Source organism: Salmo salar, chromosome ssa25, assembly GCF_905237065.1.
Source record: "Salmo salar chromosome ssa25, Ssal_v3.1, whole genome shotgun sequence".
In the NCBI taxonomy this organism is placed as follows: domain Eukaryota; kingdom Metazoa; phylum Chordata; class Actinopteri; order Salmoniformes; family Salmonidae; genus Salmo; species Salmo salar.
The window spans coordinates 32,665,175-32,678,105 of NC_059466.1; the positions used below are offsets into that span (position 1 = coordinate 32,665,175).

Genomic DNA, 12,931 nt, shown 5'->3' on the forward strand with positions numbered 1-12,931 from the left:
CAGATGTTGAGGTTAGGGGGAGGTTGGGGTGGTGAGGTGGTTAGGTTCAGGCCATTCAGAGGTCATGCTGGGATTAGGGGATTTTAGAAAGGAAGTTTGAGTTAATGGGCTTCAGTTGGCATTGTCCTGGAAGATATCAACATACTCTAAATGTTGACCAATGATACACTACACTTTTTTTAGAAGAAGAATGCCATCAGGGCAAACCCACAAATCATCCTATATCCAACAATACAAACATGTCTTTATCTTTCTAGGTACCTATAGATTACTCAATCTAGAGGACTCAGACTTCGGAGCAAAGTACACACAGGTTTATTTACGCATGTAAACATCAGTTGTTAGTAGAGACCCCAACAGTAATTAATGGAGTGAATTAACACGGTGACGAGGGTAACTAAAAAAAATCAGTTGCCAGAGATGCATCTCTGCCCAGACAAACACCTCTGCTCCCGATCTGGCTTTACGGCCTGAGGTCACTATTGGCAGAGGTTTTCCCAGTCAATGAAACGGTGGAGTCAGTGTGAGGAGGGATGCATACGTGTCCGACAGGCTGTAGGAGACATTAGGACCACACACAGGCACTGTGTTTCCTTCACCACACACCATAAAACCTCTACCACACATGGCTGTAATAAGCCAACAAATTAAGCCATTTCACTGTTTTTAAGGTACACAGACATCCGCGTTTAAATATTTTAAGAGTGGCAAGGGTTCTCTCACCACAAGTTATCTCTCACCACATTATGCTCTGGGACCACCAGGGAAATGAACACCCATTCAGATAGTGTTTCTGCCGCCATGGGAATGTGTTTACACACCATGCAACAGCATCAGAAAAGTGGTAGCTGTTTCTCTTCTCTAATCACAAATCATACTCTAGCAAACATGCCTAATGGATACCCAACCTGCAGGAGGGATAACTATAGGATATGTAACTGATAAAAATGTGTTATTGGACACAGAAACTAGTATTTTGGGGGTGATCCCTGTCCTTGGCACCGGCAGCCTCATTAACAGACCCATTTCATGAGTGCGAGAGAGAGAGGTAAGGGCTGAAATATTTGGCACTGAGCATCGCTGGCCCAGGGCGAGTTGGCTACCTGACCCAAAGTCGAATGATTGTGTAAGTCTCCGTTTGGACCCCATTCTGCATACTGTTTAAAAGAAACACTAATAAAAGTTCATTACATTGTGGCTGTAATGGTATACAAGAAAGCACTCCTGTAAGCTGAGAACAGCAGAGCAACAGTGTCTAGTTCCCCCTAGGGAACTTTCTTATTAAATACGGATGTTTTTTTTTTATCAATAAATGGCAAGGATTTAAATATTTTCCTACATGTCATATTTGCTCCAATCCCTGGGCTATGAAACAATGCCAGATAATGGGAGACCATGTTGAGGAATTTGTTTTAAGATGGTTTTAATTGTTTTCCAGGTAGAATATTTTTCCGAGCTACTGTTAAACGGTGAGGCACAGGCTGGACGAAAGGGGTTTCCTGGGAAGCTTTCCAGGGGCCATATGTGGGGGGCTTGGACAACCTGTATACTATGCATTTCTGATGTATTGTGTCATCAGTAGGTGGCAGTAGGTCGAAGACATGAAATGTGGAGGTTCCTATTCAAGGTGTGGTTTATGTAGGATGAGCTATTTATGTTTTGGGGAGATTGTAATACTGCATGATAAACAGGGTAGCCTAGTGTATCGGGTCCACTGTGAAAACCTCTAGCCTAGTGTGTGCAACTAGAAGTTCTTCATATTTTAATTCAAATAAATAAAATGTTACTTGTCACATGCGCCAAATACAACAACCTTACTGTGAAATGCTTACTCACAAGCCCTTAACCAACAATGCAGTTTTAAGAAAAATAAGAGTTAAGATAATATTTATCAAAAAATAAATAACACAATAAAACAATAACGAAGCTATATACAGGGGGTAACGGTACCTAGTCAATGTTACATAAGTAGCCAATTCATGTCATGAGATGACATTGAATTAAAACGTTATTCATAGCAATAGCACAAAATCATTCAAACCATTAACTCAAATAGAGTTAATTTCAAAATCCTTCATAGTGAGTCCACAACCTCTACCTGCTACAAGGCACCCGCAGTATTTGACAATCACATCGGTATCCGCCAATCACAGAGCGCACGCGGTTCTGACTCCTCCCCAGTGTATAATTGAAGTTTCTTTAGTTTCTCCGCTGGAGTCAACACGCAGTGTAGCCCGATCAGTAGACGAATAAAAAGCAATAGGCTACCCGCAAACGAAAAATGTTGCCCAGGAGCGTAAATGTATGTGTTACCCTGTGTCTATGGATTACAGAGTTGTCGACCCATGGAACTTTCGCTTCGAGGACCAGGCAGGATGACTCTTTCTTCACTGCCAGCATTTACCGAGCTAGATGTGCCTCAAGGTGTCTCAGCCTGCACATCACTCGCATCTCCGCCTTTTTCAAGCACTCCCAGGTAAGAGTGTATTGCTCACAGTCTCTTCAACTTTTACGGAATTTACGCATTATGTGTCCTCCTCATAATAAAAATAAGACATTTTTCGAGAGACAAGAGTTGAGGTCAAGACACGTACTGCATCTGTTGAATAAGTTATTGGTACTGAAATGTCAATGTAAACGATTTGCCATCTTCTACGAAATAAAAGCTTATTGATAATCTTGTGGGACTTCACTTGTCTTGCCGAAAAGTGTCACAGTTGATTACCCTACAGGAGTCGATTTGGTTTTGCGCTCCGCTATGTGGATCAATTCTGCAGCAGAGCACATGACACTTACAAGTATAATGCAAGGACATTCTAGCATTGCCATTCTGTTTTTTTTAAATCAATTAACTGGTTAATTAATAACCCATACAAGTAAGTAATGAGTGCTGCTCTTGAGATTTGTTAACCAATTTGTGGTTTTCACATTATAGGCGTTTAGCATACACTCTTATCCAGAGCAATTTACAGGTACAATTAGAGTTAAGTACCTTACTCGAGGTCACATTAACATATACTTTTTTTCTTCTTCACCTAGTTGGCTCAGGATTCAAACCAGCGACCTTTCAGTTCCTGTCCCAATGCTCTTAACCTCTAGGCTACCTGTCACATCTTTGGATGTTTGCTCTACTTTGTGTATAGTCTATCAAAATGAGGCCGTTTTCTTCTCACCCCACATTCATTTCACTCACCTCACAATTATCCATAAATAACCTGGAAAATGGATCACAATGCTGATACACACCAATGGTGACCACCAAGCGTGTTTCGATGGCCTTCTATAATTTGTGTTGGAAGAAGTGATTTGCTGTACTTAGCCTTGTCCTCTGGGTGATTTGATAAGTGGTGTCAGAAGTTTTCACCCTTCACTGGACACACAGTTCTCTCTCAGGACCCAGTGAAAAGGACTCACCACTGATCCTTCCATTCTCCAGCTCTCTTTCACCTCCTCTTTCACCTCCTATCTGCCCTTGGTTTTTCACTAGTGAACATTTGCATTTTCAAGGATGAAGTCGGGCCTTTCACACTATTGTATTTTATTACTAATTGCTGTATGTGTTTTGGATTCAATGTCAGGAGAACTTGTCAACTTTGACTAACTATCAATTGAGTGCTTTGTCTCTCTTCTCTATATTAGTTGGGTTTATGTTGGGTCATATGTTTTGTTATTCTTTATTAGACCAGGTAGTGTAATAAAGCTCTCATAAATTAGTTTGAAGATAATTTCAACAACTTTTCAACACTGCCCAAGCATTTGATATTGAGGCATAAAATCAATCACCATTCAACTGAAAAGTCAGAGGTTGAGGTGAAACTAGTGAACTCCCCTGCGACTATAAAGGGTTAATTGTCTAGTAATTGACTGCAGAGCCTTAGTATTTGATCTCAGGTGTCGTCAGAGGGCAGGAAATTAGGAGGAAGAGGTGCATTTTTGCTCAGTGATAAGGTGCTGGGTGAGCAGGCTTGCAGCTCCAAGAATAGAAGCCAATTGTTGATACTCTGTGAGGACTGTCAAATGCACTGTGTTCTCTCTCAGCAGGCTCTTTCATGTGGAAATGGGATGTCTGGTCAGCTGAAAAAACACATACCTCCCTGTGCCCCAGCCCTAACCCCTGCCACCAAATTCCAGCGTCACACTTCGTAGAAGGGATACTAGCCCACTGATGCTATCCCCAGTGAGGTCACCTTCCTGCTAAACGCAGAGGCCCACTTTGGCTAAATGTGATAAGCTCTAATGTACTGTTGCCACAATACTAGTGCATGCCCAGTCAGCGCTCAACGTGCTGCGACCTACAGGTGGATCTGCTTCCTCTGCCAGATCTTATTACAGAGCAGGCCCGGCCGGGTGGCTGCTCGCCTCCCTCTAATATGATTGAGACTTTAGACCTCTTAATTCAACTCGGAAAGCATTCCTTCTTAGTAATAGGGGTAATTTAATACTGTTTAAGGAAACCAAGACACACAAAGTTTCCAGTTTCATGTAAATAGACCCTTTCAGCAATAGCTTTTATCTACAGGGGACATTTACTGTTATTTGATTTTTCACATTAGAACATATATAATGTAACCTCTTTGTGTGTATTGTACAACAGCCAATTTGTTTCATAACTTTTGTAGCAGCCAGAAACAATTTTCCTATGTTTTTTTAATATTGTCTTTTATAGAATTTATAGCCTAATAGAAACATTTGTTTGTATATTGAAATTAAAAACTGGAAATGATTTTCACACTTTCAGCTGTAAACTCCCAGACAAGTCCTCCCTTGAACTTGGCCGAATCAGGATCCAAGGAATACGGTTTTAATTGTCAGTGATGATGAGTTATTGAGCTTAGTAGAAACAGACTGAAGATGCAGTTGGAAAAAGGCATGGCCTTTTGGTTTTTGGATTTATGGCAATTTAAGATTTATGAATGTAGAATTACTTCCAAATACAGAGGTTTTTATTGACATTTTACTTCGCTTATAGGGGACTTGTCAACCTGGTACAATAGACAGAGAGGGGAACACCCAGTCATAAATATGGTCACTGGACACTTTAAAATATTAAGAGTGAACTTAGTTCTCTGTTCACTATTACATTCTGAAAGCACCAGGCTTGTCGTGGATTATTTATGTGAGGACCCATGAAGCCAAAAAACAAGGTGTGGACTTGTTATTACATTTGAAGTCATAAATGGAATTACATTTTTTTTTTTATATACCCAATTAGCGGAGGTACTGAAAGTTAGTATTGCACTTGAGAGACTTATGTTCATTGCTGAGGAAAGAAAGTCGTTTTTCCGTGTCCACTTATTTGATATTAAATAAGTTGGGGTGGAATCAGACGACAGCCACTGCTTGTCTCGTGTGGACTTTTTTATTAGTGAAGACGGGATGAATAGGGGTCTATGTAGCTTGGCCTCACCTCTCTGTAAAAGCATTTAATCCATGCCAGTCGTGTCTGTAAATGTCAGCGCTCAGTGAGTGCTACTGCCTGGTACACCCTCTAGTGTCTCCTCAGACAAACGATACACATTCCTGACAGGATACAGCCTCAACACCTTCAACATTTCAATGTGATACAACATTCACTTATAGCTCCTATTATATTACTACTCGTGTATGTTATCCTGAAGAACAGGACTCTGTCACTATCCCTGCCTTTCCATTCACATTTTATTTACCCAGAGCCCACAGCTATGGACTTAGATCTGAAGGGCTTTTATTTGAGCCAGTCAATAGATGACATGACCTAGGGGGTTGCTTAGTTATTTTGGTCCAGAGAGGCTCCTGGGTTGTTGATTGACATATAGGCAGGTTGCTTGCTCTTTGAGCTGTCTCTGCCTAGGGTTTGAATTGCCTATGAAATCATAGGGGTGCTGAATGGGGTGCTGGGCCAGACTAATCCATAAAATAATAAAGTCTAGTCTGCACACCAAGATGTGCTACACATATATTTATTGGTTGACAATGTTTCGATCCAAATAGATGTTTGTCCGGTATTTTACCGATGTCAGTGATGTACAATTTCTGTGCAGAATTGCTGAAAACATAAATATATTCATCAGCACTAATTTTAATATAATGTAGTACTGCAGCTACACAATATTAGTTTCTGAAAAATGGTATGTAGAAAGTGAACACTGAACAGAGATGTCACAAAAAAATCTTAAAGATGAACAGGAAACAAAAGAGAACGTTTTTCAAATGAAGGAATGCAGAGCAGGCTTTTTGCCTATGTTCCTCAAATGTCTAGACAATACAACATGCCCCCGGCCACCTGCTCTACCTTCTCAACTGACACAAGTCATAATACATCTCTGGGGTGAATCTGTGTTTACAAGACTTCACCAGTGACACAGAGAAAGCTGTGAGTTCACCTCCAGCATTCAGACACACAGTGCAATTATTTGGCTTATTTTTTCTGTAGTGAATGTCTTGATCTGGAAGGTATTAATCGATCAGTGTCTTTGACAGTCCCTCAGCAGCACTGCATAATGTTGAAACTGCTGAGGAATGCCACTGTGTCGTTGGGATGAAGTCCTGACCTATAATTATTCCCCATTGCTCCATGACATGCTGGGGTCAGGCCTGGACAGCTGGGGTAACGTCACACTGTGCCCCTCCAGTGCTGCAGATATGCTGTCACTGAGCAAAATTAGCCCCTTTGCAGATCCCTATCTGTCGCCACTGACAAATGGGCTGAGAAAGGCGTTAAGAACTAGGCCTGTTATTTAGGAGCGGGTCAGGACTCGTGACAATTTGTATAAATGATCTAGAGTGTTCTCCCGCAGTGTAAATGCCAGGGGTTTATTTACTGTCACTTGAGATATTATTTAGATTTGTTTGATCATAAATAAATAAAAAATATATTTAATACCATTTAGATTTGTATGAGCCTACACATAAAAAAATATCCATAATGTTATATAGCACAACATTTCAATCAAAATACAGTGCATTTGGAAAGTATTCAGACCCCTTGACTTTTTACACATTTTGTTACAGCCTTATTCTAAAATGGATTAAATAGTTTTTTTCCCCCCTCATCAATCTACACACAATACCCCATAATGACAAAGTAAAAACAGGTTTTTAGAAATGTTTGCAAATGTATTAAATATGAAAAACAGATATTTCATTTGCATATGTATTCACACCCTTTACTCAACACCTTTGGCAGCAATTACAGCCTCGAGTATTCTTGGGTATGTCGCTACAAGCTTGGCACACCTGTATTTAGGGAGTTTCTCCAATTCTTCTCTGCAGATCCTCTCAAGCTCTGTCAGGTTGGATGGGGAGCGTCGCTGCACAGCTATTTTCAGTTCTCTCCAGAGATGTTCGATCGGGTTCAAGTCCGGGGCTCTGGCAGGGCCACTTAAGGACATTCAGAGACTTTTTCCAAAGCCACTCCTGTGTTGTGTTGGCTGTGTGCTTAGGGTCGTTGTACTGCTAGAAGGTGAACCTTTGCCCCAGTCTGAGGTCTGGAGTGCTCTGGAGCAGGTTTTCATCAAGGATCTCTCTGTACTTTTCTCCGTTCATCTTTCCCTTGATCCTGACTAGTCTCCCAGTCCATGCCGCTGAAAAACATCCCCACAGCATGATGCTTTACCGTAGGGATGGTGCCAGGTTTCCTCCAGACATTGAGCTTGGCATTCAGGCCAAAGAGTTCAATCTTGGTTTCATCAGTATAGAGTCTAATGGTCTGAAAGTCCTTTAGGTGCCTTTTGGCAAATTCCAAGTGGGCTCTCATGTGCCTTTTACTGAGGAGTGGCCAGACAATAAAAGCCTAATTGGTGAAGTGCTGCAGAGATGGTTGTGCTTCTGGAAGGTTCTCCCATCTCCACAGAGGAACTCTGGAGCTCTGTCAGAGTGACCATCGGGTTCTTGGTCACCTCCCTGACCAAGGTCCTTCTCCCCTGATTGCTCAGTTTGGCCGTGCGACCAGCTCAAGGAAGAGTCTTGGTGGTTCCAAACTTCTTCAATTTAAGAACGATGGAGGCTACTGTGTTCTTGGGAACCTTCAATGTAGCAGACATTTTTGGGTACCCATTGCCAGATCTGTGCCCCGACACAATCCTGTCTCGAGCTCTACGGACAATTCCTTCGACCTCATGGCTTGGTTTTTGCTCATCCTGTTTTTGTCATTATGGGGTATTGTGTGTAGATCGAGAGGGAAAAAATCATTTAATTTTAGAATAAGGCTGTAACAACAAAATGTGGAAAAAGTCAAGGGGTCTGAATACTTTCCGAACACCTTCCTAATATTGAGTTCCACCCCCTCTTGCTCTCAGAACTGCCTCAATTCATCAGGGTATGGACTCTACAAGGTGTCAAAAGCATTCCACGGGGATGCTGGCCCATGTTGAATCCAATGCTTCCCACAGTTGTCAAATTGGCTGGATGTCCTTTGGGTTTCTTGATCCCCACGGGAAACAGTTGTGTGGAAAAACCCAGCAGCGTTGCAGTTCTCAAAACCGGTGTACCTGTGCCTGGCAACTATTATCATGCCTCGTTTCAAGGCAATTAAATATTTTGTCTTGCACACATACACAATCCATGTCTCAATTGTGTGATGGCTTAAAAATCCTTCTTTAACCTTTCTCCTCCCCTTTATGTACACTGATTTTAAAGTAGATTTAACAAGTTCCGTCAATAAGGGATCATAGCTGTCACCTGGTTAATCTGTCATGGAAAGAGCAGGTGTTCTTAATGTTTTGTATTTTCAGTTTACATACTTCTCTTCTGTAGTATTGCTTACTGTACCATTCCCTGTTGCAGCCTGCCATAAAGGTGCATTCTTCAAGTTTTCCTGTTCCAAAATGTCAGGTGCTGTCTTTGAAATGTAATCTATAGGTAGAACATAGTGATGGGGGGGGGGAAATCGATAAAGTTACATAATCTTTATATTATTTTTGATGTATCGTTTTGACTATCGCAGTATAATTTTGACGCTAGTTGGCTATACCCACACCAAAACTCCAGTATTTTTCCTTCATAGCTTATTCTGCATCTTCTTTTTAAATAGGGAGCAAATTTATTTTCAGCACTTCTTTCCATGACTGATAACTTTATTTTCTCATGGCTCTCTCTTGTCCTCTGTGTCAGACATATGGTAAGCAGTATGTTTGGAACATCAAATAGCAATAAAATCACAGTATCAAATCGAAATGCATATAGAATCGCAATAGATATCGTATCTGCACCTAAGTATGGTGATACATTATCGTGAGGTCCCTGGCAATTCCCTACTGATTTGTTTGGTAAAATTATGAGAAGTTTTGTCAGTCAGGCATCCTGTTCATTAGTAACATGGATTTATTTTAATGTTATTAAAATTGGCAGTAGAGCAGCTTGTTGAATGGACGTTTAAAGGTGGAATCCGCTGTAGGGGGGAAATAGCGGCCTCAACCACTGGCTACCCCACCACCATTATTGTTGCCGAGCTGAGGAGCGTCGCTCAGCATGGTACAAAAAACATTGTAAATATTGTGCTCTATCGCACGTGCAATGATGTCTGCGAGGGGAAAAACTGTTTTCAGTAACTTCTGTGTTACAGTATTGCAAATGCAGTTACACAATTAAGTACTACAGCTTTAGAAGTCTGCTCTAGAATTCCTGATGTACCATGAATGTCTTTGAAGCCAGCTGACCGTTATACTTGACACCAAACACGCAGTGCTCACTGGTACTGGATGGCAAAGTAAAGCCTTTAATGATGAGTTCTTTCCTGAGGTCTCACTGGGAATTTCCACTGGATTACATTGTTTGAGAAGGCTTTGAACTTGACATTGAACTTGAGCAGACTTTTTGGTTTGCAGACCCTTAAAGTTTGGCTAGTCAGTCAGTCCTGCCGCAGTGTCTTATTGTACAGAACAAAGCACTGATTCTTGTCTAACGGTGACCTTTCATTTGTAACATACGTCAGCTAATGGAAATTCACACTCATTGCCTTTATTTAGGTTTCCTTTCTCTATATTTGATATGTCCAAACTATTCATAATGGAAAACGAACTTCATTGGGAATTTGAGCTAACCAATGAAGCACATGAATTTTCCTACCTACAGCCAGAGTGCAATTTTAGCCCTTTTTAGCCCTTTTTAGCCCCTAATCAAATGGTCAATTTTGTCTGGGCGATCATTTATCTTACATTTAATGTCCAAGTGAATCCATATTGGAGAGAATAGTCTTGTGGTCCTTTTCTCTATTGGAACTCAGGAAATGGCCACTTGTGTCGGGCATTTAAGCCATTAGAACTTCTCAAGATGACAGGGAGACACTTTGTCTTTAGGCACAATTAGGACCAAATTTTTGGCTTCATGGGACCCAGAAGGTGACACACAGCAATTAAGGGGGTATTGGAGGTGTCTGCAGTCTCCATACGAGTGCTGACATCAATTCCTATGCGAGTGACCTCTGGGATGTCTGTTGTGAGATCAAATGCAGGCACCTCCAATTCTGAACGACACTGAAAGTGACCAGACTCTGACTGGCCCCACTCTGACTTTGCTTCCTTAGGATTCACATTGGGGTGAAAGAATCTTAACTTCTAATTTAAAAAAAAAAAAAAAATTGAAAATGTTTTTCTTTGTGGTGAAACGGATTCAGAGCACTCCTTTTTTTTGTTTTTCAGATGTTTGTTTGAATTGTAGTGTGAATAGCTACTGTGTGTCCTGGAATGAAACTCTTTGTTTTGCATTGCATTGACAATGACTGAATATATTTTCTCCATATAAAATCATAAGTCATAATCTTCTTTCTATTTTCATTTACAGAATAATGGATCCTTGGTGTGGTGTCAGAATCACAAACAGTGCTCAAAGGTATGTAACAAGTCTTGGCTGCATATGCTTAAACTAAATGACAAGAAATGTACAAAACAAGTTTGAGACCTGATTTATACCCAAACTTTATAGACGTTCTAGGTAAACAATTTTAAACTGTGATAGCTGTTATGCTCTTTACCTTCTCATCAGTCAAGTTGTTCTAGAGTTATTGAGATTCCACAACTCATTTCTGATACAGCTCTTTGTTTATTAAAATTCCAGTAGGCCATTTTGTCCTCCGTTTCCCAACGGTCTTTGTTTGGGTTTCGTGCCCTGTCCCGAAGACGGTTGATAGAAAGACTGACAGGTGCTATGGAAGGATGCTGCTGATACCTCCTCTCAGCTTCACTGTGGTGCTGAGCCCACTGAGCAGACAGTAGACTGAGAACAGGCTCAGCCCAGGGCATTCTGGGACAACAACCAGATAGGCGGATGACAATGACACAACAGTGGAGCTCAAACACATGGGGCAACTCTGAACCCTAGTCACTATTTATAGGGGACCACCTTTTGGCCTGCCCCTATGTGACTCTGGCCAAAACCAGTGCACTTTACTGACAATAGGGTGCCATTTCATACAGTAACTGATGCGCTCTGTCTGTCAAACTCTTCTGTTCACATAAACCATGACAGCAGCAACCGACCTACTCGTTGGTTCTGATTGGGTCATAGTATGAAGACTGAATTTCATCCAGGAAGTAAATAGTCTAGCTGAGTGTTCTCATTCACACCGTTTTTTGTTTTTCATCTCCTGTGTTTTCCATTGTTATAAAAACATTGTCTAAATAGCTTATGTGACGCGTGCTATTATGAAGGTGATGACCAATTTGGATCTCATCCTTGTCTGTACTAGCTCGTATGGCTTGTTCATTTGGCATGGAGCACAGGTAGAGAAAACAAATGCTCTCCTGTGTTAATGTTTGTGTTTCTCACGCTGTTTTATTGAGGTTGTATTCTAAATCATATACCTGGAAATGTCCAAGGACACCCAGTTCATTTGTCAGAGCTCGTATGCTGAACATTTGGGCCCAATCAGTGTTGGACAGTATGATTTACAAAGGATGATTTGGACACCCTCTGATTATAAATGACTACATGGATAATATGAAACACAGTGAAACGTCAAACTGCATAACAGCCTTTGCTGACTTCACAGTATTGCATTTGTTATGAAGATGAATTACAATCAGCGTCTTGTATGCATGCCCACATGTAACCAATCCCCTTTTGTTTGATATTTAAATATTTCTATGTTCCTTCAAATCAAATTGTGTTTAACAGATGTTATTGCGAGTGTAGCGAAATCCTTGTGCTTCTAGTTCTGACAGCAATATCTAACAAGTAATATCTAACAATTTCACAACACATACCCAATACGCACAAATCTAAGTAAGGAATGGAATTAAGAATATATAAATATATGGACGAGCAATGTCAAACCCAGGGCCTCAATCTTAATGATGAGCTTGGAGGGTACTATGGTGTTGACTATGGCTCAGCATTCAATGAGCAGTATTCTTACGTAGGTATTCCTCTTGTCCAGATGGGATAGGGCAGTGTGATGGCGATTGCATCGTCTGTGGCCCTATTGAGGCGGTAAGCAAATTGAAGTGGGTCTAGGGTGACAGGTAAGGTGGAGGTGATATGATCCTTGACCAGTCTCTCAAAGCACTTCATGATGACAGAGGTGAGTGCTACGTGGCAATAGTCATTTAGTTCAGTTACCTTTGCATTCTTGGGTACAGGAACAATGGTGGCTATCTTGAAGCATGTGGGGACAGCAGACTGGGATGGCCAGCTGATCTGCGCATGCTCTGAGGACTCGGCTTGGGATGCCGTCTGGGCCGGCAGCCTTGCAAGGGTTAATGCGTTTAAATGTCTTACTCACGTCGGCCACGGAGAAGGAGAGCCCACAGTCCTTGGTAGGGGGCTGTATCGGTGGCACTGTGTTATCCTCAAAGTGGGCAAAGAACATGTTAAGCTTGTCCGGAAGCCAGATGACGGTGTCCGCGACGTAGCTGGCTTTCCTTTTGTAGACCCTGCCACATGTCTTGTGTCTGAGCTGTTAAATTGCAACTCCACTCGTCTCTCTACTGACGTTTTGCCTGTTTGATTGCCTTGC

At 41.4% G+C, this 12,931-nt stretch overlaps 1 protein-coding gene across 1 annotated transcript in view; it reads left to right on the plus strand.

Annotated features, from left to right (window-relative positions):
* The first annotated feature begins 2,189 nt into the window (after positions 1 to 2,189).
* Positions 2,190 to 12,931, plus strand: part of LOC106586620 (anosmin-1) — a 79,344-nt gene continuing 68,602 nt past the window's right edge. Inside the window, exons 1-2 of the mRNA XM_014174105.2 lie at positions 2,190 to 2,476; positions 10,759 to 10,806. Coding sequence (XP_014029580.1) covers positions 2,282 to 2,476; positions 10,759 to 10,806 — 243 coding nt within the window. The 5' untranslated portion in view covers positions 2,190 to 2,281. The remainder of the gene's footprint in view (positions 2,477 to 10,758; positions 10,807 to 12,931) is intronic.